General features: G+C 49.6%; 1 protein-coding gene across 2 annotated transcripts in view; it reads right to left on the reverse strand.

Annotated features, from left to right (window-relative positions):
- Positions 1-24,975, reverse strand: part of USP33 (ubiquitin specific peptidase 33) — a 325,757-nt gene that overhangs the window by 101,429 nt on the left and 199,353 nt on the right. For both annotated transcript variants that reach the window (XM_086954140.1, XM_086954147.1), the window contains one exon: positions 13,512-13,620. In XM_086954140.1, coding sequence (XP_086810266.1) covers positions 13,512-13,620 — 109 coding nt within the window. The remainder of the gene's footprint in view (positions 1-13,511; positions 13,621-24,975) is intronic.

The raw sequence follows: 24,975 nt of genomic DNA on the forward strand, positions 1-24,975 counted from the left end.
GGGCATATAAAACCATACACTAAAATAGTGGTATAAGAACCACGTCACGAACAAGGAATAGGCCTAGGGCATCGCTGGGGCTACGCTGTACTACCAAAGGTTAGGAAGCAGGAGGCCCACGGGAAGCGTGTGCAGTGTCTTAACACACACGCGAGTTACCATAGGAATACAATGGGAACTAAAGAATTGGAAACTAGTCCTTTCAGGACACTTTCGGATGGACTAGGAGAAAGCCACTGAAAACTAGGACACTAGGATAGTCAATACCCACAGGAGCACCGGAGTACTTGCGTTACCTTGCCCACAGGAGCCGGGTGCATAGGTGTCAAAGTGTGTCGGGTTTCGGCGCTGAATCCTATGGAGATCTGTGAAAAGATGCTGCAGGCGACCAGGAGAGAAGTGTCCGGTTGGATCCAAGGGGAGATCGAGGATGAAGAGTACCTGAAAGCAGAGGGGACAGAGTCTGGGTCACTAGCCAGTGACCAGGAAGGAACCAGGCGATGTCGTGAAGCAATCAGGTGATGTCGTGAAGCTGGTCTCTGCAGCCACGTGGACCAGGAGGGGTCGTCGACGACCAGGAGCTGGGAACGGACTGTCCCACGAAGGATCTCGCTGTCAGCGGTGTCGGCTTCCGGATTGGAGTCAACAAGCCTTGGCAAAGGAAACCCAAGCAGGAATCGAAGATGGCTTTTGGTGCAAACCAGCAAGGTCTGCAGGGCTTCTCCTTTTCAGGGAAGCAAGGGCCAGCCTGGAGCAACTAGGCCAGCGGTGTAGATTCGTAGGTTTGTCGTCACAGAGGCCACTAGCCAACGGGCAAGTGACCGGACAGACGCGTCGAGCACAAAAAAACTAGCAGTCCCCAAGCGGCACTCGTGGAAAGTGGAGGGCTGTGTGTCGGTGTAGAAGGTGCTCGGGGCTGGGGCTTATCAATCCCCAATGCACAGCTTCGAGGGTGCCTCGGGAGCTGCACAAGTAGCAATGTGTAGGTTTTTCAAGATGGCCGGTCCCACGTCTCTCGTTGTCTCCATGGGTCTCAGCTTTGCTGTGGCTGTGGATCGGGCTCAAGGAAGTCTGGAAGTCTGGTTCTCGTCAGGCTCTGTGATCGGGCTCCGGCGGGAGCGTCGACAAAGCAAACCGCAGATCGCTGGATGGTGCCTGTTTGCACAGGGTAATCACTCCTTGACCACAATGGAGAGTCTTCTAGTTGCAATAGAATTTCGAAGGTCCAGAGTTTCATTTCAAGTTTCAGTTCAGGATAAATCTAAAGTCTCTTGACTCAGCTCCTACCTATATAACAATCTGAGGGGCTGGAGTACCTGCTACGTCCCTCCTATGGGTGGGACCAGGGAGGGAGGTGGTTACACCCCTTTCCCTTCGTCCAGTTTCATGCCAGAGCTGGGGCTGGAGTGCCCCAGCAACTGGTTTCAACCGGACTATGCATGGGGTACCTTGTGTGCCCCAGGCAGAGTCTCATTTCTTTCAGCTCTCCCTGCCCCAATACACCATGGCCTGTCTGGGATGGTGCTAGCACCTCCCAAGACAGGAAACCTTTTGTCCAAGCCTCCCTCGCTGGAAGGACTCCCAGCAGCAAGAGGTCAGACTTGTGTCTGTGGCAGCAGCATCCATTTTGTGATGCGGACGCTCTTTAACCAGGATTAGTAGGAACAACATGTCTTCTCCCTCTAAAAGGGTGGAATGCTACCCCCGTCGCCAGAACTGGTGAGGGGGTAGTATTCCAAAGCATATGATACCTTACACAAAATGTTTTGATAAAGCCAAACCAAAGTTAGCATTCAACCGCGAGGATGATAATGCACTTAAGAGTATATGGTATGGCTATATCATAGAATAGCTATAAGGACATCGTTCTGAAAGCTGCAGACAGGCTCAGCTCATGTTAGAGCACCATCTCACATAAAACCAAGCACTCTGCCTCCAGGATTGTTAAAGCCTGCCATAGGAGTGACTTATAGGTGCATATGTGTCTATATATAATGTTAGATATAGGAATACTATACCTAAGCAAGGGGTGATTACACGACCTTGCCCCAGCTGAGTGATCAGCCAGTTGTGTCAATGTGGTGGGCCAGCTAGAGGTAGTATAATACATGCTGCAGGCCCTGGTAGGCCTTGGATACACCTATGCCCTGGGTACCTAAGGTACACTGTACAGGGGCTCACAAAAGTGACACAATTCCCAATTGGATATGTACCTAAAATACATGGTACGAATTTAGAGAGAGAACAGCTGGGCTGTGGGTCTGATTAGCAGGCCCACAGCCATATTAAAGTCGAAAACCATTAAAGCAAAAGCAAAAAGTGGGGGTGAACATAGAAAGCAGACCCTACTCTCCTACACCTACCAAAAACAAGAGAATGTCCAACTTCCAGTTCCACAACTCTGACTAGAGCTGGAAGTACTAGGTTCACACCGACGAGGCCACCACTGGCGCGAACCTATGACCGGAAAGCACGTTCACCAATCACCATAAGTCCATCAAGTCCAAGTGACAGTCGGCCTGCCCAATTTAATACAAGCGACCTTTGCCCATTTCCCCTACTTGTGACTCTCGTGTGACGATGCCATTGTGTGAGACAGAGTGCTTTGACCATGAGCACAGTGTGCCTGTAGAAAGTTCCCTGCATGTTTGGAACTGTGTTCTTGTTTTCAAGAAGCAATCTCTCATTGTGGACTGTGGAGGTTTGTTTCTTGACAGCAAAACACTTTACAAAGCGGCTGTCACCCGCTTCTCGCCATAACCTACAAGGAGTTCTCCCGTATTATTAGAGTCCCCATTGCAGCCCCCACCCTCATTCTGAAGCTCCCTGCTGCTGTGGGTGCATCTCTCTGCGAGGGTCGTCAGGGTCAAGCATGTGATGGGGCCGATTCACAGGATCGCAGGAAGCCTTTCTAAATCCTTGAAATGCACCTTCAATATATATCACCATTATAAAACAGAGAGACCCACCTTGTTCGCAAATAGATTTGTTTCATTATCCTTCTGTTAAGATATTGTGGTAGAACCGATATGACCTTTGCTTTTTTAGTAGAGTCCAATCCTTTTAATATTTCCGACATCTCAGCATTCATTGTTCAGGGTGTTTTCCCATCACTGTGCGAGAAACTGACATTTCTATCTGGAAGCAAAACAAACCAGTGGTGCGCGTGCACCACAGAGGAGCAGGGCCGGGAATCGGAAGTAGTGGTGCCCGCACACCACAGAGTAGCGGGGGGAGGGAGCAGGGCAGCGAGGTAAACGTGCGCTGCTCCACGTGCTGGCCACTGGTGGGAATGGTCGGAGCAAAGGCGGGACATGCACCCACCTAAACCCAATGGCAGGCAGCGAAAGCCTGATCACACGCACAAGCGTGTGAGCAACTTTTAGTACCTCATACAATAGGGCTCTCGCTGCGCTGGCGCGAGCCCTAAAAAATGTGATAATACCTGTATGATATCTCTGATTTCAATAATAAAAAAAGGAAACAGGTCTCGAAAATCAGCATAACATTTTTGTGTACCTAAATTGTGAGTTAGTGTTACAGCAGTTCCCTCCTTAAAGGACTGACTGGGCCCATTATTACAACAAGGTATACCCTTTTGTTTAATGAGGGTCCAAAAGTGACCAAAGGTTCTTCTAAAGCTTTTCTTGATTATTTGTATTACTTTATCCTTTTCTGACATAGTGCTCGCCTGTTCTAGCACATCTCTGTCATGTGGCTTAATTTAGTCAAGTGAAGGTTTTGAAAGAAGGTATTAACCTTACAGATATCTGTAGATTTTCCTTTATATAGACCATTACAGAATGTGGTGAAAGTGTATTCTTTCAGTTTCACATAGATAGTCAGAATGTGATAGGATTCTGTTGTGCCTGGCACCTCCCTCTTAGGCCGCATTTTTAGAATGTGGAACGCAGGGATTTTTGGTTAGGGCCAACGGGAAAAAGAATTGCGGGAGGTACTGCAGTTGTGGTTGCTGTACGAAGTTACTGGCCTACATTAAAACAACTTTTGTGTTGCAATGGCCTACTACCTTAATTTCGCTAGCGACTAGCTGGGGCTGTTACTGGTGGTTTTCCGGCACTGTTGCAACTGCTAACCCACAGCCAGCACAAACCGCAGTTACTTAAATTTCTTCATTCGGTTGTGCACCCGTACCAACTTGAAGGCTTGCAAGTGATGGAGCGATCACCTAAAATTGTGGGAACACTGACTGAGTACAGCTATGGCGGTAGGAAAATACAAGTGATAATGGGGCACAACATGTCATAGCCACTGCCATCTTTGAAACAAGCCAATTTCACAAGTGTTTATATCATCCTTAATTGGTCGCTATTTTGGAGCCAGGCATTTTTTAATTTTTGAGTAAGTACCATTTCTTTGGTGGTTAAGTACATTCTGCTTTGTCCTTCTGCCTTGATTCGCCTGTATCTTGGTATGGAAAAAGTATCTCCTCCTAAATCTTTCCTGTGCCAAGAAAACCTCCTTTGTGATGGTCAAGGTGGATAATGGCTTTCGGAGACTACCTTGATGCTATAGATGGAGACACTTTTACAAATAAAAAGAAGAAAACCTTGCTGGTCCATAATTTAGGTCCAAGGGCAGGGCCCGCTTAAAAAAATTACCCTTGATTGAGGTGAAGATAGCCAGTCGCCAAGAGGAAGCTGGAGACCTTACCTATGTTCTGCACGAATTTGCGACTGTGTTACAGGCACTGGATTAAAGATTTATTCCATGTAGAAAAGTTGTACTAGAGAGACAATTTCTTATAAAGGTCTCAATAGCCAGGTGAATTGGTCGATAACTCTGAAGAAGCTTTAAGAACCATGGCAATCACGTGTAACTATTGTGACATGCACAACAAGATCATCCTTAGCCACAGATTGAGCAAACTTACAACAGGAAGCGCAATTACTTTCGACGGACAATGCGAAACAGCAGTGGCCATTGCTATAGCCATTGAGAATTTCGTTGCTTACTTTCAGGAGTTGCAAAAAGAACAATTGATGGACAGAATGCTGAACAATGTCAAAAATTCAAACCCAGTAGAGAGATCTGGGCCTAAATCCATCTTATTTTTGCCTATCATGTCATTCCAGTAAAACCTAGTCATATGCAAAGCAGTCTTCACCCTGCTCCCATAGGAACAGTCTAGCCTGAATTGCCAGGTCAGGCCATCTCTAGACTGGAAACAAGCATCTTGGGACTGGTTTCGGGTTATCACCCCATATCAGCCAGGCTAGCTTGAATGCAGTGGCGTGGTGAGCACGGGACCCATGTCTGGGCATACCCGTCCCACTCGTGTTGACAAATGCAGAAAGAACAATTGATGGACGAATGCTGAACTATGTCAAACATTCACCCTCAGTACAAAGATCTGGGCCTAAATCCATTGTTGTTTTGCCCACCATGCCATTCCAGTTTAAACCCAGTCATATGCAAATCAGTATTGACCCTGTTTCCCATGACAACAGTCCCACGATGCTTGCTTCTGGTCCAGGGAGGACCTTTGGCAGTTTGGGCTGGACAAGCAAGGTCAAGACTGATTAGCATATGACTGTGTCTAAACTGGGGTGGCATGGTGAGCAAAACAACAATGGATTTAACCTAGATAGCTTGCCTTGGGGTGAATGTTTGATTTGTTCTGCATTCCGTCCATCATTTGTGTGTCTTTTACTTTCAGGAGTGGTCTTCCCCTAATAACTCAGCGCAGTGCAGCTAAGTGTTGATTCACAATAATAAAGATTCACAAAAGGCAAGAAATGTATTTTGGTTGTTTTGTACATGATTGTGAAAGTTGTATTATAAATGACAAGACCCAAGCTACCAGTCCATCACCAATAACTACGGTGGAGTCGGACATGGCATCCTGGTTTCCTTTAGCTCTAGACATTCCAGGTCCCATTAAGAATAAGGGAGAACTTCCTAAGTATGTTTTTGTTCTGTTGGATTACATGCGTAAGTGGTCTGAGGCTGCATTTGTGAATAGGGTAGATATGCATGCTGTAGTAGGATTCTAACAGAAGATTTTCAATTGTGAGTATTATACCAACAATGACGGATGAAGGTGTTTTTTAGCAAGTATGGCATCAAACACACAGACTTCGTTATATCATCCGAGAAGCAATGGCCTGGTAGAACGATTCAAACGTACACTGAAGGAGGAACTGAAATTGGTCTTATTCAATACAATGGATTGGAAACGGTTAGTGGAAAAAATGGTGTGGGCAAAAAGGACTACACCTTATGTGTCTACGGTGGCAATGCCTTTAGTCTTTTTGGGAGGGTACGTCTCTGGGTCCTAAATGGGTAGAGATTGGATGGGTCACACTATTATTGATGATTTAGGCATGTCTAAGGTGGTGGATGTTAGAGCTAAGGTTCAAGCTGGATGTACGACCAAAAGGGATGTTAAGAGAAATGTCCGTGCGAAAAAGGGGTTTTGAGTGAGGATTAGAAAGCCGGGTCATGTTGTGAAAGGTGAGTCGAGGTATTTCCCTTCTGTCCAGTTAGTCAAGGTGATGTCTCATGCTGTGCGTAAGAGTGAATGGTGCGTGTGGAATAATGATAGAGATTCCTTAGGATAAGGTGGAGTTGGGTCTGAGTCGTATGGGATGCGATGGTGGGGCGAATAGTGAGGATCTTATACAATGTTTGCGATCCGCATTTGTGAAACATGTAACCGATTGCTTTAAGGATTATGTTATGGTCTGAATATTTGTCAGGTATTCTTCAAACCTTGTTACTGGCATGTAATTATATTGCTATTCCAATGTATAATGTATTCTTTTGTATCTTAAAGTTCCATTTATTTGATTTTTTTCCTTAGCTTTTTCTGTTGTATTAGAATTATTTAGTTAATTTGGGTGTTTTTAAAATGTTTCCATTGTTAAAGGGGAGGAATATATTGTGCCTAGCATCGCATCCTAGACCAAATTTTGTGAACGTAGAAATCCTTGGAATGTACGAGGATTCATGGTTAGGTCTAATGGAAACAGAAGTTGCAGGAGGTGCTGGTGGTTGCTGTGCGAAGTTACTTGCCTACAATAAAACAACTTCTTTCTTGCGACGGCCTCCTACCTTACTTTCAAATTCTCTAACATTTATAGATAATTCCTAAGCTTAAATATCCTGTGCATCCCACCCTGTATGTTTTACTAGCTAGTCATGTTTTCTATCTAGTAAACTGGATAACCTGCACTGGGGGAGCTTCACCTTTTAAAACCGACTCACTAACAGAGCTTAGGTTAAGCTGACCGGGAACACAACCAAAATGTATGCCTCAGTTTTAATATCCCCTCAGTCGAGGGAAGTGGATTTTAGTTTTCTGGGGCACAGGCTTCTTTAGTAGAGGCGACATCCATTCCATCCTTTGTTATATGACTCAGTCACTGATAGTGCTGCTACCTGGCCAGCTGGGAGGACTCTCTATTCCCACCAGTAAAATGATATCTCCTGTTTTCCACTAAAACCATCTTCCCCTTCCAATGTTGTGCAGGCCAGAGCCTGACATCCATGGCAAAATCGCTTAAGCAGCCTGACTGAATTGAATGTGAATTGACAAACACCTTGGTCAGTTCTAAGTAGCCTGACCTCTGCCTACCTCAAGAAAACTCCAGCAAAAACATTATTAAAAAGATGGACTCCTTCTGAAAAGAGGAATAATTTGAAAGAAAGCTAGTCATGGTCGGCTATTGATTTCAGCTTGTTCACCTTAAATAGATCTCCGGGCCCAAGGGCTTTGTACTTTATCTGACTTTGAGGAGTATTCATATTAAAGAGCTGATATAACATTTGCCGGATACAGAACTCTAAGGAGTGGGATAAAACTGTAGTGTCTGGAGCAAGTCTACTGCTGTTACCAAGCAGAAATAGGAGGCTGTAGTGCCCAGAAGGAAAGGAGCAGGCTCCCCGACTAATAGAAAGGCCAGCATAAGGTGCAGTTGATTAAATCTCTCCATGGAAGGCCCGTTGAAAGAATCACCCAGGAGACATAAGATCGTTTCAGAACAGCTGGCCAAAACCAGCAATAAGTGACAAAGCAATCTTTCTTTTTATCCCTCGGTTTCCAGTGATATTTCATTTTGACGGCTCAGTAGGACTCCCTATTCAGAAACGTTGACTGAGTCTAGTCCATTTAGAAATATGGGCCCATAAGGACTGATACCACCTATTTCAGCCATTACATCCAATTATAACGTTGACCAATTTGTGACACCAGCTGCTTCCTTAACTGGTCTGAGGACTCATGAACAGTATCTCTCCGATACTCACACGTATGGATCTCTTGTAGTGCTTTACCTGGATTATGGACTTTTGTGAGAATCTCTCTATTTGGGCACCAGAGTGCTGCAGAACATGGATAAGAACAGTGTTCTACCATGGTGTTTTGGCTTGTGGGCTCACTATATCTTTGGTTGGGATTTTCCTCTATGAGACTCAGCCACATTGATCTCCCATGACATGCACCCAGAGCTGCTAATATAACAGAGATACATTTTTAACACTTAGCCTTGCACCTCTGCCTTATTGACTGAGCCTACACAGATCATAGTAAACTAGACGTGGAACAAAACACGCCAACAGTACTAAAACTCTCTCCCTTAGGTTATCTTTTTTTTAAATATCTTTTTAATTAAGTTTACAAATAATCATATACATTGTACTGTTCATGGTTTTTTGCCATTACCCAACACATTATACAAGAATTAGGGGATAACAAGTCACAATTACAAATCTGTTACAACTCTGTTTCTACTTCTTCGCATTTCAAGTTCCACCATTGGAGATATACATACACTTCCCCGGTATACATTCCATTTCTTCCACTTCTTGTCCCACTTTTTAGGACATCCGCGCGTTGTAAATACTTCCTTTTCCGCTACCATACATTTGTCAAGTTCTTTCGCCCACAAATGGATGGATGGTGGGTCCGCCGTCCCCCAGTTTCGCGCTATCTCTCGCTTAACTAATGTACATCCTAATGTTGCCATCTGTTGTTCAATTTCTGTGAGGTCTGTGGCTGTCCATATGTTAAGTAAGCTCAGTTGCGGTGTAAGAGCTAACTCCTTCCCCAATGCAGTTTGAATGAGAGATGTGGCTACCTCCCATATATGCTTTACAGCAGGGCATTCCCAGATCGTATGGTAAAAGGTGGCTGTTTGTTTGCACCCCCAAGACAGAGCGCATCCGTCCTGGCACCTATTTTGGCCAGAGTGACCCCTGTCAGATCAGACAGATGTAGGATCTTAAGTTGAATCAGTCGGAAGCGGAGGGTGATAGCTGCTTCTCCAGGGGACATCAGGGCCGTTTGCCAGTCGTCATCCTCGATAGGCCTCAGGTCATTTTGCCACTGCTCTCTCAGTTTCTCAAAAGTGTCGGGCAAGTTGTTACATCATTTTCTATAGGTTAAGGATATGGCTTTCGAGTGTAATGGCCCATCCAGTAATCGATCCTCTAACGGTGATGATTCTGGTATGTTTTTTGAGGTCTGAAAAAAACGCCGTAAGGGCGTGTCTAATTTATAAGTACCAAAACAGTTCCCCTTGGGCCATTTGGTAATGCCCCCGGAGTTCCTCAAAACTAAGAACCTTAGGTTATCTTTGGCCATAATGTTCCATGTTCAAATTTAGTGTAAGGCCCAGAATACAATTTGTGTACATCGTAGTGGTAACCACCCTACTTTATCTATCGGTAAATAAAAACCTTCCAACTGAGATGTCGCAGTACTAGATTAGATGGACATTGTTTATTGTGTACTACTTACTATGGAAGGGTGCTTTGAAGTCTCTAACATCTACTACCTTTGCTGTTCATGCAAAATCCACAGTCCAAAGGAACTAACTTTGTTATCAAATCAGAGTGCACTAGTACTGGTGGCCCTGAGCCACCAGTGGGAGACAATTGACCTACCACAGATCCTGCAAACAACAGGTTTCCTCAGACACCCCAGAACAGGCCTCACACGCAGTCTTTTGCTGTGCAATACAACGCTCTTTGATAAAATGTCCTTTTCCTTCTCATTAACGCAGTTACTCCTCTTTAAAAAATACAAGATGATACCTTAAAACAGAGCATTAGCCTTCAAGTGGAGGCAATCTTCAGCCAGAATTGCTCTGCATTATAAGAAAAAAGAATGCATACATACATAGCACACATGCTCTTGGATAGGCAGCACTAGAACCTAAGCTGCACAAAGAAAGGGAAGTCAAGAGAGGTACAGATGGGTCATTAACGGAGAAGAGGCTAGAGTTACAGTAAAACAATGCATTGGGAAAGCCTATAGGCCCATGTTTCATGTGACAATGCATGCAAACACAGGCACACAGAAATATTTCCATGCAGTAGCACATTAAAACTAGACTTACTGACTTTGCCAATGCTTGGTAATTAAGGTGTGATATTGGTGGGACAGAAGTTTGTGTAGTGGTATTTTAAGAAGGTGATATTAGTAATGGTGATTGTGTTAAAGGTGGCACCAGTGTGATGGTGCTGGTATTCATACTGGTATTGGTCGTTGATGTAATCGTGTGGTGTTAGTTGAGGTGGTATTGTACATGGCTGTATTGGTAAAGTGATGGTGGCAGTATTGGGCTGGTATTGGCAGTAGTAGTTACCTAATCAATGCATTGCTTTCCTGCAGCATTAAAAGTTCAAACAGTTCGACATCTTAAGAAGGTTAACTGTTATATGCAAGCTGTCCTACTCTTTCACATCTTTGAGGCTAAATATTCAGCATAGGCATTAGCATGAACCTATTTAGGGTTCTTAACATAACAACACATTGCAATCTCCAGTTTAATCTCCATACCTGTTGGACTCATGTCTTTTAACACCCAGCCTGTTTTTCAATGAAAGGCAAAGAAGCACGAGAAAAATATGCACCAATCATGAGCGGTTGGATTACAAGGAATTTATTAACAGAGCCCACCAATCTGTACAGAACACACTTAGAAAGTTAATTTGCATCTTAGACATTAGGGTGTCCTCAGCACGGTCTCTTCTGCACACACCTGCTCTAGAGGTTTCTACATGGTCACTCCTGTACTCTTGGTGATGCAGCCCTATTCTTGTAGCGTAGCTAGATAAGCGGCTGCTGCTTTATAAGGATTATGAGGCATGTCTGGCACTTTATGATACACAGTGCTACATTTACGTCATGTTCAGCTGAAGTAAATTTAGCAACAGAATGATAGTGGTGTGCCAGACATAACTAGAGAGTACACAGATGGCAGAATGGAACCACCTACCTGTCACACTAAAATGATAAAATGTGCCAGACTGACACTTCCTAATGATGTAGCACTGTTCTTTGCACATATCCATATTGTAGGCTTCAGCTTTCAAAGGCATAGATGGTGCGCGTAGCACTTCATGACAGAATATTGCTTTTATGTTCGATGCATCTGGGGTAAGTTTTTCAATGCTGCCAGTTGTGTGGCAGAGGAGATGTTGACACTGAGTGCCTAAACAGGAGTAAAGAAGCAGGGAGGCTGTTGGACACTCAGGCTTAATGAGTGGCCGATAACTGTGGCAGGGGGCCCTTGGAGTGACCAATAAATGAGATTTCTGAAAGAGGACAGTGCGGCAGCCTGATGCTCTAATAGGCAAAAACATGTACCACAATATGGAGTCTTGTCAATTATGAATGGACATCTTACTATGCGTCTTGCCAACTACCCATTGCAAAGAAGCAAATCGCACCTGTCGCAAACCACCTGATGCATTGCGATGTGAGCACTCCATGGGAGGTAAAATGATACCTAAAATATCAAAAAGCATCACAGTAAGAGAGAGAAATAGACCTCTAGGCCGTCCTAAGTATGCCAACGTTTGAATGTGAGATGTGTATGGCCAGACGTGGGCCCTGTGCACACAATGTCACTGGAACCAAGCAGTACCCGGCTGATGAACCCACAATTAGGTGAAACAGGTCCTGGGTTGCTTGTATTATGGTTCAGGGAGGACCTTGATTGGCAGTTCAGACTAGACTGTTCCAAATGGAGCAGGATCAAGACTGATTTACATACAGCTGGGTCCAAACGGAGGCAACATGGTGTGCAAAATAGCGATGGATTGGAATGCCACCTGAATAATTACCAGTGGCAGAGATTAATTCAAGCATTCAATCAATCACTGTTTTGTATACTTTATGGGTTAACTCAGTTTTATTAAGATTTTTGCAAAGGAGAATGAACGACACAAAATTACCCACCTACATCCACTGGCCGGTGGGGTAGAAGAATCCAGAATCAAGACATAACTAGGGAGAGGTTAAGAGACAAGAAATCGAGGAGAGATTTGGTAGATAGGGGTAGGATGGAATAGAGTGATAGTGTAAGCGACAGCTCTCCGCACCAGGTAGTGTAGAGTATTGTATTCATTAGCCATGTCAGGGCAGTCAGGGATTGGCTAGACCCTCCCCGTACAACCCTGCTCTCCTTGTGTAAGGCAGATATTTTTAAGTATATTGGGCAAGACAATTCTCTGAATTCCTGGGAAAGGAAGCATATGCATGAGCCCCATGTTTTATCGAATTCCAACAGTTTCTTCAAGGTTTGTATTTTGTCCCAGATGCCCACCATTGTCCTCAGCACTGAAGAGATGTAGACTCCCATTGGCCTGTGTGGTTTAGGGAGCTAGGGTACCTACCAAATATGTATCCCTGTGGTTGGCTGGTCTATGAAACATCAGTGCTTCTCTGACACATGTTTCGTCAGTAACAGTGACTTTTTCAAGGCACAACGGTCGCTGTACTAACTGCCGGACGGATTGTGGCATACGGTTGGCAGCTTACTACGGACTCCTGAACTACACAACCGCAATTATCGAGTGAGCTGTCTTTAGTTATACTTAACGGAGAGAAAGTTTTTGACAGTGAAGGTCATTAAAATGTATATTTCAAGCACACTTGCACTCTTGTATAAACTAATCTTTAACATACTGGATGAATTGATGATTTGAAGAACTTTAACAAAGGACTTATCATACACACACCACATCAGGTGCCATGAAAAAGTCACTGCTGGTGACGAAACACGTGCTGGCTGTTTTGATTACATAATTCAAAAGGATCATGATTTGTTGGACTTTTCTTATGAGTGCTTTGGTATCTTTGTACAATTTACATTTGTATAATGGGCCCTTTGGGTTTGTTGTGTTTTGCACCCATGGGTAGTAGGGTATATGAGTGACTACCAACTCAGAACTGTATACTTCAATACTATTAATACTACAATGCTATAGGTTCATAGGCAGTGCGATTAAAAAACCACTACGACCTATCTTTCCCCAATAACAACACAAGGATGCTGTAACATTTGAAAAGTGCTGTAAGTAGCATCAGCATGCCAATGTTTCCTTAGCATCTCATAATGCCACTAGAAGAAATTCCTAGCATACCTGACAGAGTTGTGAAAGACAAATTAACTTGCCTACAACACATTTGCACTAGAAACTAGAATTAAAATTTGGCAAAAGATTATCAAATGTTGATCAAAGTAAAAAAGATTTACCCGGATGAACATTTCCAATTCATGTTTTCTTCTTTTTTCAATCTTCTCTGCTTCATTTTGGCAGGTATGGCAAACATAGAGGTGATTCACAGCTGGACCTCCTCCATACCTAGTTTATGGTACAAAGTTAAACATTAGTTGCGGACCTGTACCTTCAGTTATCCAACTTGGGTGTCTTTCAGAGATTCACATGCTTAAATCATTCCACGTCATCAGGCTGGAAACCCTTGGAACCTTTAATCGGCAGTAAAGAGTCTCTAAACAACTGTAGTCCCACCAACAATGTTCGTTTAGTAGCACATCCACTTCCTTTGAAACAATCCAACTTTCAACCAATAAGGTAGAAGTGCTGAGTTCTCTACTCCCCCTAGAAATCACCATAGCTCAGATTTTATAGCAGAAGTGTGGAGGATATGTAGAATAGATAGAGTATATAAGTAGGATGGAGAGTCGTGTGTCAATCTATGAAAGATTCAAACCCAGGAACAACTTACATTGTAGGGTATAAAACTAACTATGGTGGCCTCTCTGGCAGTAAAGAGTTTAGCACTTCCACCTAACTAGCTGAGGATTGGGTTGTTTAACCCCTTGACCGCGGCCAGAATTCCATCGCGTTGCGTGTGATTTATGACTGGGCGTGGTCAGGACGGCCGGGGGCCGTCCTCCGCACACGCCCACCGTGACGTCGGCCGGCCGCGTCATAGAGATTGCTATGTAGCTGGTTTTGAAGCAAAAGGAAACTGAGAGAACCGAAAAAAATGAAAAAAGAAAAAACAATCCCTTCCCTCCCCCCCCACCCATCCCCACCACCCCTCTCCTTGTCCATTGAGCAGGTACCAAGACCGTGGTCGGTCCCCTTCCTACTGTGCGCCATCCCGTGTAGCGCTAGCTGGGGCCTTGCGTTTGTGCGGCTGTGACTTGGGTTCCGGGAACGGGGTGTCTGCAAGTCGCAGCAGTCGCAAATAACGGGGGCAGCTGAGCTCCCAGGAATTCTCCCGTCAGCAGGGTCAGGAATGGGCGCCAGAGCTCTGTAAATTCTGCCCCCTTCCCTGCTGCGGCTAGAGACAACTTCTCCATTCCGAGGATCGCCCAAAGTCAATGGAGCCAGCCCGACTGCTGGGGGGGCTGGACGGCCCTCCAATGAGCTACAATATTCTGGACAGCCGCCCCTAGTGCCAGCGCAATAAGCCTCCCTCTCCAGGATTTCAGGGGGTACATCAAGGCGTTGGGAAGGCTTAGCAGGACATAGGCCGGGAACCTAGGTAGCTGCGTGTCCAGGTGTGAGTCTTTTAAATCAAGGATTGGGGCCCAGTAGGGCTGAAGACGAGCACAGCTCCAGAGCAGGTGTTCCAGTGTTCCAAGCTCCCCACAGCCCCTCCAGCAGCGGTCATTAACTCGGGGATCCCATTGGTGTAGCCTTTCAGTGTGTGGTACCAGTAGGAGGCAATCTTGGTCATGGTTTCAGTGAGGCCCATGTGATGCGCTGAGTGCATAGCCCTGTAATACACCCCCTCCCATTCCTTCCTGGTGAGTTGACGCCCCAGGTCTCGCTCCAATCTGACCCTCCCTGCGTTGTAGGTATGTGTATTGGTGAGGAGCAGGTGCTGATAGAGGTCTGAGATCAGTTTTTTGTTGGATGTGCGTGTCAACAGCCACTTCTCGTATGGGGTGAGGTGGCGCTGTGCCCCGGGTTGGATCGAAGGGTGCAGCACCCAGTGACGGATTTGGAGGTAAGGAAGACTATCTGTCTCGGGGATACCGTAGTTCTCTTTCATCTTTCGGAAAGGGAGAATGCCCTTGAGGTCGAACATGTGTCCCACGTCCCGGCATGGAGTCGCCCTCCAAGCCGTATGGGCTCTAGGGGCCAGGCCAGGTGTAAAGTCCGGGTTGTCGAAGATCGGGGTCATCGGCGAGGGAAAAGAGGTGAGCCCTCGGGCCACGGCCACCCTGTCCCACACATTGAGGACCGTGCTGGTGATCATTGAGGCGTACAAGTTGGGGGTTCTGTGAGCGCGCGGCAAGAATGGGATGCCTTGCAGCGTGCGGCCCGCCACAGCCTGATCTTGAAAGAGCCAGTGTTTGCCGGACTCTAGTTGGTGCCATTCCACTAATGTGCGCAGTTGCGTCGCCTGGAAGTATAATGTGAGATCTGGTACGCCCACACCATCGAGTTCAGGAGGGAGCGAGGCAACCGTATGTTTGAACCACGGGCGTCGACCGTTCCAGACAAAACGTGCCAACTCCGATTGCGTCTTCTGAAGCCACCCTGCCGGTGGACGCAGGGGGAGGGTCTGGATTATGTAAAGAATTTGGGGCAGTAGGGTCATCTTGACGGCCGCAATCCGGCCTAGCCAGGATAGATTGAGGTGTTTCCACCTCCTGAGGTTGTCTCGGAGTTTCATGCTGAGTCTAGTGTAGTTGGCCTCCGTGGTGACCTGCACCGTCGGTGCCAGCAGGACCCCTAAGTAGGGAATAGTGGTCTCCGACCACTGCAGGTCGAATTCCGCTTTAGCGTCTTCCAGGAGCTCTGGTGAGAGCGATATATTAAGGGCCTCTGATTTCGCCACATTATTTTTGAATCCCGACACAAGCGCGAAGGAGTGGAGCTCTATAAAGAGAGCCCGTAGGGATTGCATTGGGTTGGTCAGGGACAGTAAGATGTCGTCCGCGTATAGACTGATCTTGTGCATGTCCTCGCCAAAGGGGATACCAGAAATAAGGCTGTGTTGCCTCACCCGTTGTGCCAACGGCTCCATATAGAGCGCAAACAGGAGGGGAGAGAGTGGGCACCCTTGTCTTGTCCCCCTGCCAATTTCAAACCGCGGGGAAGTATGCCCATTGACCCGAACTGTTGCATTGGGTCGGCGGTAGCAATTAAATATACGGTTACGGAGGGTCTCCCCCACCCCAAAGCGCTGCAGGACCAGGTCTAGATAGGGCCAATGCACCCTATCGAATGCCTTCTCTGCATCAATGGTGAGGAGCATACAGCCCGGTGTAGTGCGCGACCCAGCCTCGAGGAGATGAAGAACCCGTCTGGTATTGTCACTCGTCTGTCTTTGTGGGATGAAGCCAGCCTGGTCGGGCTCTACCAGTTGCTGCATATATGGCGCCAGTCGACCTGCAATGATGCCAGTATAGAGCTTCAGATCGATATTTAACAAAGAGATTGGCCGATATGAGGTGCAGCAAGTGGGGTCGCGCCCGGGTTTGGGAATTACGGAGATGGTTGCTTCCAGGAGGTCAGGGGGTATGGCGCCGGCCTGATCAAATGCGTTAAAGAGGTCTCGTAGCAGCGGAGCCACTTGCGGGCAGAAGGTCTTATAGAAGGCCGCGGTGTAACCGTCCGGGCCAGGGGATTTCCCCAGCTTAAGGCTGGAGATCGCCGAGATGACCTCCTCAAGCCTATGGGGCGATCGAGGAATGCTGCTTGAGCCTCATTCAGGGTGGGGAGTGGTGCGCCCTGCAGGTAGTCGAGGCTGGCCTGCGGGTCCAGAGAATCAGCCGAGTAAAGGGCGGCGTAGAAGTCACCGAAGGCCGCGGCGATGGCCGCGTCGTCAGCGATGGAGTCGCCTCGGCTAGACTGGAGGGAGCTTATGTGTTGTCGTTGGCGCTGCTCCCGTAGTCTGCTCGCAAGCAGTTTCCCGCAGCGATCCCCACCGGTGTAGTACACGTGTTTGAGGCGCATGGCTGCGTACTCGGCCACATCTTGATCCAGTGCCGCTAGCATTTTCCTTTCAGTGCAGAGTTGGCGCCACGCCGGAGCAGCCCCGTTACGTTGATGCATCTGTTCTAATTCCGCCACTCGTTGAGTGAGTTCGGCTCTCTTCTGCGCGCGTTCCTTATTGTTAGCCGTAGCTATCGAGATGAACTCACCGCGGAGGACCGGTTTAAGGGCTGCCCACTGCGTGGCTTTAGTCGTGTCTTCGTTGGCATTGTGCGACAGGAACTGGGTGAGTGCTGTTTTGATCCGTTCCAGTGTGGCCGGAGCCTGCAGGAGGCTGTCCCGTAGTCTCCAGTGCCTCTGGGGACCAGGCGTAGCCGCGACGTGGAAGGACGCCACCACAGGCGAGTGGTCGGATAAGGAGGCTGGGAGTATCTCTACATCCCGTGCCTGAGTAGTCAGTTGGGAAGAGCACAAGAAATAATCAAGCCGCGCGTACGTTTTGTGGGCCGCCGAGTAGTACGTGTATGCCGTTGTGTGTGGGTGAGCGTGTCTCCATAGATCAACAAGATCTAGATCCGAAATGTGCGTGTGCCCTGATGACGATAGCGCTCCTACCTGCCCGAACCTCTGACCTGAGCGATCCGCCGTGTTGTGGAACACAAGATTGAGGTCCCCCCCGAGCAGTAAGTGTGGGTGTGTAGTTGCTGTGACGGCTTCTAGGGCAGTGTCCTTGTGGCCAGTGACCTTCGTTGGGGGCGTATACAGTGCCCACCAGCAGCGTTTCGCCTGCTACCTGGAAGCGATGTACAAGTAACCTCCCTCTAATCTCAGCCTCCTTCTGTAAAACCCTCCCTCCAAAGGATTTGGACACCAGTATCGCTACTCCTGCTCCTTTTTTATGGGCGGAAGAGAAACACTGCCAGGGAAAGGATCGGGACTTTAGCCTGTGGTGATCTTTGGGTACCAAATGTGTTTCCTGCAAGAGGCAGATGTCTGCTTTCGAGTGTTCCAGTAAGGACAGCACCGCTTTTCTTTTGACTGGGTTGTTTAGCCCTCTCACGTTAAGTGAGAGAATTGTCAAGGAATGTGTCATTGTGAGTGGATCGTAGGATTAGCTAAGTGCGTCATCCGACTCGTGGACGCCCGTGATGGGGGACTCCCCTGACTGTCGAGGATCGGCCTATGGATCTGGATTGCGGATTCAAGCTTCCATGGACAAGGAGAACCCCCCCCCCCCTTCCCCCCCCCCCCCAACTCCCTCAGGTCCCGAACTCCCATTCCCCCCTCCCGTATCCCCCCCCATACTCACTCCTACCCCAACTTTGAGTGAGTCATTGTCCCAAGCCAAGTCAACAGTCTCTCTGGACCTGTGGTAAGGTAATCAGATCAAAAGGGGAAAAGCGTGCGGTCGAGGCAACCCCAACCGTCCCCCGTCCCGTCCCCCCAGGCCCCCTAGTATGTGAAGGCGTATATTCGTATCCCCCAGATTCAGCAAGTCACAGCTCCGTGGAAGTGTCCTTGGCGACCATTTGGACTGCAACCGCGTGTTCTTGGGCTATGGTCTCGGGGTCTGGCTTGCGGACATTCTTGTGGGTTCGCCGACGTCTCACCCGTTGCCAGCCAGCCTGTTCTGGGAGGGCCCTGGGGAGGACCGCCTGGATGAGTTCTCTTCACTATCCTCCGCCTCAAGGGTGATGCCCAGCAGTGCACAAGTGTCCTGGAGAGATCGAAGTTGCCGGAGGACCCCTTCCCATTTAAAGATAAGCCTAAAGGGGTGGCCCCAGGAGTAAGGTATGCCCTTGTCTCTCAAGAAGGCTGTGGCCACTTTGAACGACTTCCTCTTTTGCAACGTGATGGCCGATAAGTCCTGGTACAAGGCCACGGCGTGGCCACGGAACTGGAGGGGCTGTTTCTGTCGGGCCATGTGTAGGATGCGTTCTTTCAGAGGGTAGTCAGGCAGGAAGGCCAGGATGTCCGGCGGCGGGCCCTGAGCCCGGCGAGCCAAGCCCACCCAGTGTGCTCGATCTATCCGGATCACGAAGTCCTCCTGCTCCCCCAAGATGCTCTGGAATAGATCTCGTAGGAATGCTGCTACATCGTCCCCCTCCGATTTGGACGGCACTCCCCGGACCCGTATGTTATTGCGACGGGAGCGGGTCTCGAGGTCCTCGTTGTGTGCCTGTAGGTCTGTGTGTTGGTCCTGGAGGCGGATGATCTCCTGTTGCAAAAGTTCGACCTCACCACTCCTGTTGCTCACCGACTCTTCCACAGCCGCCACGCGTTCGCCCAAGCCATCGATGTCACGTTGGAGTTCCTTATGTTCCCCTGCCATCTCCTGTTTTAGGGCTTGGAAGTCCTCCCTCAGCGTACTGAAAAGCGTTTCCATGAAGGCCCTCGTGTTGGGGATCTCACCCTCTGACCGTGTGTTAGGGTGCTCCGGGGGCGTGCTTTGCTCCGGGCCCCTCGCTTCCTGATTCCAGCCCAGTGCAGCGCCCACAGCTGAATCTCGTTTGCCTTGACTCGCCTGCAGAGTTTGGTATCGTTGCTCTGGCATAATCATAGCGCTCTGTGCATTAATTTTAGGCAGCGCTTTAATTTCACTGTACTGCATATTTTAGAAGCGCTCTGGACTGCAGCTTGCTTTAACTTGTAAGCGCTCTCACCGGGATTCACTGAGTGAGCACGCTGGTAGTTCTGTGCTTTGAACATTATCAGGCTTTGCATTGCGCCCTCCCGGTTTCACTTTCTAACTACTCCACCATCTTGTTGTTGTGCTTTCCCCCTGGCCCGCCTCCACGTGCCCGCCTCCCAGCTGACCCTCCCACCCACGGATAGAGTGCTCACCACCTCCCAGGACTGATTGTGACCGCCTGGACATCGTCCTGAACGGCCGCTCCCCTCGCTTCCTGATTCCAGCCCAGTGCAGCGCCCACAGCCCACAGCTGAATCTCGTTTGCCTTGACTCGCCTGCAGAGTTTGGTATCGTTGCTCCGGCATAATCATAGCGCTCTGTGCATTAATATTAGGCAGCGCTTTAATTTCACTGTACTGCATATTTTAGAAGCGCTCTGGACTGCAGCTTGCTTTAACTTGTAAGCGCTCTCACCAGGATTCACTGAGTGAGCACGCTGGTAGTTCTGTGCTTTGAACATTATCAGGCTTTGCATTGCGCCCTCCCGGTTTCACTTTCTAACTACTCCACCATCTTGTTGTTGTGCTTTCCCCCTGGCCCGCCTCCACGTGCCCGCCTCCCAGCTGACCCTCCCACCCACGGATAGAGTGCTCACCACCTCCCAGGACTGATTGTGACCGCCTGGACATCGTCCTGAACGGCCGCTCCCCTCGCTTCCTGATTCCAGCCCAGTGCAGCGCCCACAGCCCACAGCTGAATCTCGTTTGCCTTGACTCGCCTGCAGAGTTTGGTATCGTTGCTCCGGCATAATCATAGCGCTCTGTGCATTAATATTAGGCAGCGCTTTAATTTCACTGTACTGCATATTTTAGAAGCGCTCTGGACTGCAGCTTGCTTTAACTTGTAAGCGCTCTCACCAGGATTCACTGAGTGAGCACGCTGGTAGTTCTGTGCTCTGAACATTATCAGGCTTTGCATTGCGCCCTCCCGGTTTCACTTTCTAACTACCCCACCATCTTGTTGTTGTGCTTTCCCCCTGGCCCGCCTCCACGTCCCCTCCTCCCAGCTGACCCTCCCACGCTCCGCCCCCTCCACCACCCATGTTAGTCAGATGGTTCCACGCGCAGCGTCCACGCGCTACGGCCACGCCGAAGGTGCGCCAAAGGTAACCCCGTCTACGCCCGTCCGCGCCTGGACCACGCCCAGCGCCAGACCCCCTGGTCCTCGCAATGCCCACCCTCCCCGCATTACTTACGATGCCACCACCCTCCTAGCCCTTAACCCCGGCCGTTCCCTCAACTGCGTCCAAGCCCCTCCTGGACACACCCACGGACCCTTCACATGCAACTCCTGCAAGTTCAACGGCACCAAGAACAATTCCTCTTCTACGAACACACAACAGATATCCGTCCCCAACCACCTACAATGCATCCTGCTCAACACCCGCTCGGTCCACAGGCACGCCATCGACCTCTGGAATCTACTAGACACCATCTCTCCGGACGTCGCCTTCCTAACAGAAACATGGATGATCGCCACATCAGCCCCAGACATCACCATTGCCATCCCGGAAGGCTATAAGATCACTCGCAAGGACCGTACCGGCCATACAGGAGGAGGCATCGCTATCGTCCATAAGAAATCCATCCGCATCTCGACCAGCTCTGACGTCAATCTCGCCAACACTGAACACCTTCACTTCCAGATCCACATCAACCCCAAGACCACACTCAGAGGCACACTCCTCTACAGGCCACCAGGACCCCGCGCACAATTTAGTGAAGACATCACGGACTTCATCACACCACACGCGCTCCCCTCCGAGGATTACATCCTTTTGGGAGACCTCAACTTTCACCTTGAAAATAACAACGACCGTAACACCACCACCCTTTTGGATAACCTCGCCAACCTCGGACTTAAACAACTTGTCACTACCCCCACCCACATCGCAGGTCACACACTCGACCCCATCTTCACCTCCAGCAAACATGTCTCCTTCAGCCACACCACAGCTCTCCTTTGGACTGACCACAGCTGCGTTCACTTCACCTACAACAAGTCCACATCCAACATCCACCCCCAACCCACTCTGCGAAGAAACTGGAACAAAATCACCATCGACCAGATCGCCTCATCGCTTCTTCAAAACCCCCCCGCCCACTCCTCAAACCCCGATCAAGCAGCCACTAACCTCACCCAATGGTTATCCAACAGCGCCGATATCCTAGCACCACTAAGAAAACGACAAATCAAACTAGGCAGCAAGAAGGCCTCCTGGTTCAACGATGACCTTAAGAAATCCAAGAAACTCTGTCGCTACCTTGAGAAGGCCTGGAAAAAAGACCCAAACACCAGCACCAAGGACGCCTTCAAAAACGCCACTCGCATACACCACCAACTGATCCGGAATGCCAAGCAAGCCGCTTTCAAGGACCGACTAGATAGCAACACCCACAACAGCAAGGAACTATTCAACATCGTCAAGGAATTTACCAACCCCTCAGCCAACTCCAACGACATCACCCCCTCTCAAGCCCTCTGCGACTCCCTAGCCTCATTCTTCCACAACAAAATTGCAGACATCCACAACAGCTTCGACAACCGACCCGAAGACCAACCCACCCAACCCTCTGCAGGACCCCCACCCCCCTTGAACACCCTCAATGACTGGAACCCAATCTCCACCGAGGACACCATCCGTCTGATGAACTCTATCCACTCAGGATCCCCCACAGACCCATGCCCTCACCACATCTTCAACAAAGCAGATTCCATTATAGCACCGCACCTCCGAGACGTCATCAACTGCTCCCTCAACTCCGCAACCTTCCCGGAAAGCTGGAAACATGCCGAACTCAGCGCCCTTTTGAAGAAACCCACAGCTGACCCCACCGAACTCAAAAACTACCGCCCTATCTCGCTCCTTCCATTCCCGGCCAAAGTCATCGAGAAAGCGGTCAACAACCAGCTCGCCGCCTTCCTCGAAACCAACAAATCCCTCGACTCCTCACAGTCCGGTTTCCGAGCCAAGCATAGCACTGAAACCGCCCTCATCGCAGCAACAGACGACATTCGAACCCTACTGGACAATGGAGACACAGTCGCCCTCATCCTCCTCGACCTCTCCGCAGCCTTCGACACAGTCTGCCATAGCACCCTTTTACAGCGCCTCAGAAACGTCGGAATCCAAGGAAAAGCACTAGAATGGATCACCTCGTTCCTCACCGGAAGAACCCAGAGAGTCCGCCTTTCACCATTCAAGTCAGAGGCCACTGAAGTCATCTGCGGCGTACCACAAGGATCTTCACTCAGCCCCACCCTCTTCAACGTATACATGAGTCCCCTCGCGGTCATCGCACGCCAACACAACCTCAACATCATCTCCTACGCCGATGACACTCAACTGATCCTATCACTCACCAGAGACCCTAACACTGCCAAAACCAACCTGCATGAAGGAATGAAAGAAGTAGCCGAATGGATGAAGCACAGCCGTCTGAAACTGAACTCAGACAAAACAGAAGTCCTCATCCTAGGCGCCTCCCCCTCCGCCTGGGATGACTATTGGTGGCCAGAGGCCCTTGGAAAAGCACCCATCCCGACGGACCACGCACGGAACCTGGGCGTCATCCTGGATTCCTCACTCTCGATGAACAGACAAGTCAACGCCGTTTCTTCATCTTGCTTCAACATTCTTCGCATGCTCAAAAAAACATTTCGCTGGATCCCCACCGAAACTAGAAAAACGGTCACCCACGCACTGGTCACGAGCCGCCTGGACTACGGAAACACCCTCTACGCCGGTACCACCGCAAAACTCCAGAAAAAACTCCAACGCATCCAGAACGCCTCAGCCAGACTCATATTAGACATCCCGCGTAAAGAACACATCTCTGGTCACCTGAAAAACCTCCACTGGCTCCCCGTCAATAAGAGGATTACTTTCCGCCTCCTAACCCACGCACACAAAGCACTCTACGAAATCGGACCCGAATGCCTCAACACACGACTGTCCTTCTACACCCCCTCCCGCCAACAACGATCCTCCAACCAAGCCCTCGCCACTGTACCTCGCATCAATAAAACCACCATGGGAGGTAGATCCTTCTCCTACCTGGCGGCTAAAACCTGGAACTCACTTCCCACTCACCTCCGCCTTACTCAGAACCACCTAGCATTCAGAAAGCAGCTTAAAACGTGGATATTCGACAAGTAATCCCCCACTCTTCTTCAAGCGCCTTGAGACCCTCTGGGTATGTAGCGCGCTATATAAATCTATTGACTTGACTTGACTTCGCCCCCTTGGGGGTACCCTTGGTCAGCATGTCGGTGATCGTCCGTCCGGTGCGGCTCGACATAGCGCACTTAACTGCCTGGTCTGAGGTTCCGCGTCGGTGCCGCTGAGGCCGTGAGCCCTCCTGGGGCACCCCCACCAGTTATCTGGGCCGTGGATAGGTAGGCACCTCTAGGACTTGCGCCGAGGGCTCGATTCCCGCCCCGAGGCTGGCGTGGTCACCAGGGATCGGACCGCTCTGCTCCCACTGTCTATTCGCTCCCTGGCCGCCACGGGTCTCTCTACAGCCCACTTCTCTCACTCCGCGCGCGTCTCCGCCGGCATCCGCCACATTGCTGCCAGCCCGCCACTCAGGGCCTCTACTCCTCGTTCCCTTCCACCAGCTGGGCCCCGGGCGCCAGGCCCCCAATTGCTGCGCCGCTCCCGCCGCCACTCGTGGCCTCCCAGGATGCGGCTCGTAGGGTGTACCGGGGTCGTCTGCACGCGCTGAATCCACGCCTCAGGTGCACCCCACTTCGGGCGCAGAGCAGGCCGCGGTAGGCCCCAAGCCGGGGACTCGATTTCCGCCCCCCCGAGGAAGGTCGCAACTGGCCCCGCGCCGGGGACTCGATCAATGCCCCCGATGGCACACGGCCCCAGGGACAGGGCGCTGCCGCGCTGCTCGGTCGCCTGCAGTTTCCGCTCCAGGCAGCTCCGGGTGTTCCAGGCCGCAACCCCGTGGTGTCAGCGACTCGTGGCGAGTGAGGCCGACCTTGGGAATGTCCCTCACAGCTCCCCGCAGCTCCAGTCGGGGCGTGCTCGGCCAGCCCCCGGGGTTGCACTGCTACTCGCTCCTCACCTGTGCCTCCAGCCAGGCGCCGTGCTGCGT

The sequence above is a fragment of the Lissotriton vulgaris genome, chromosome 1_1, assembly GCF_964263255.1.
Source record: "Lissotriton vulgaris chromosome 1_1, aLisVul1.2, whole genome shotgun sequence".
Taxonomy (NCBI): domain Eukaryota; kingdom Metazoa; phylum Chordata; class Amphibia; order Caudata; family Salamandridae; genus Lissotriton; species Lissotriton vulgaris.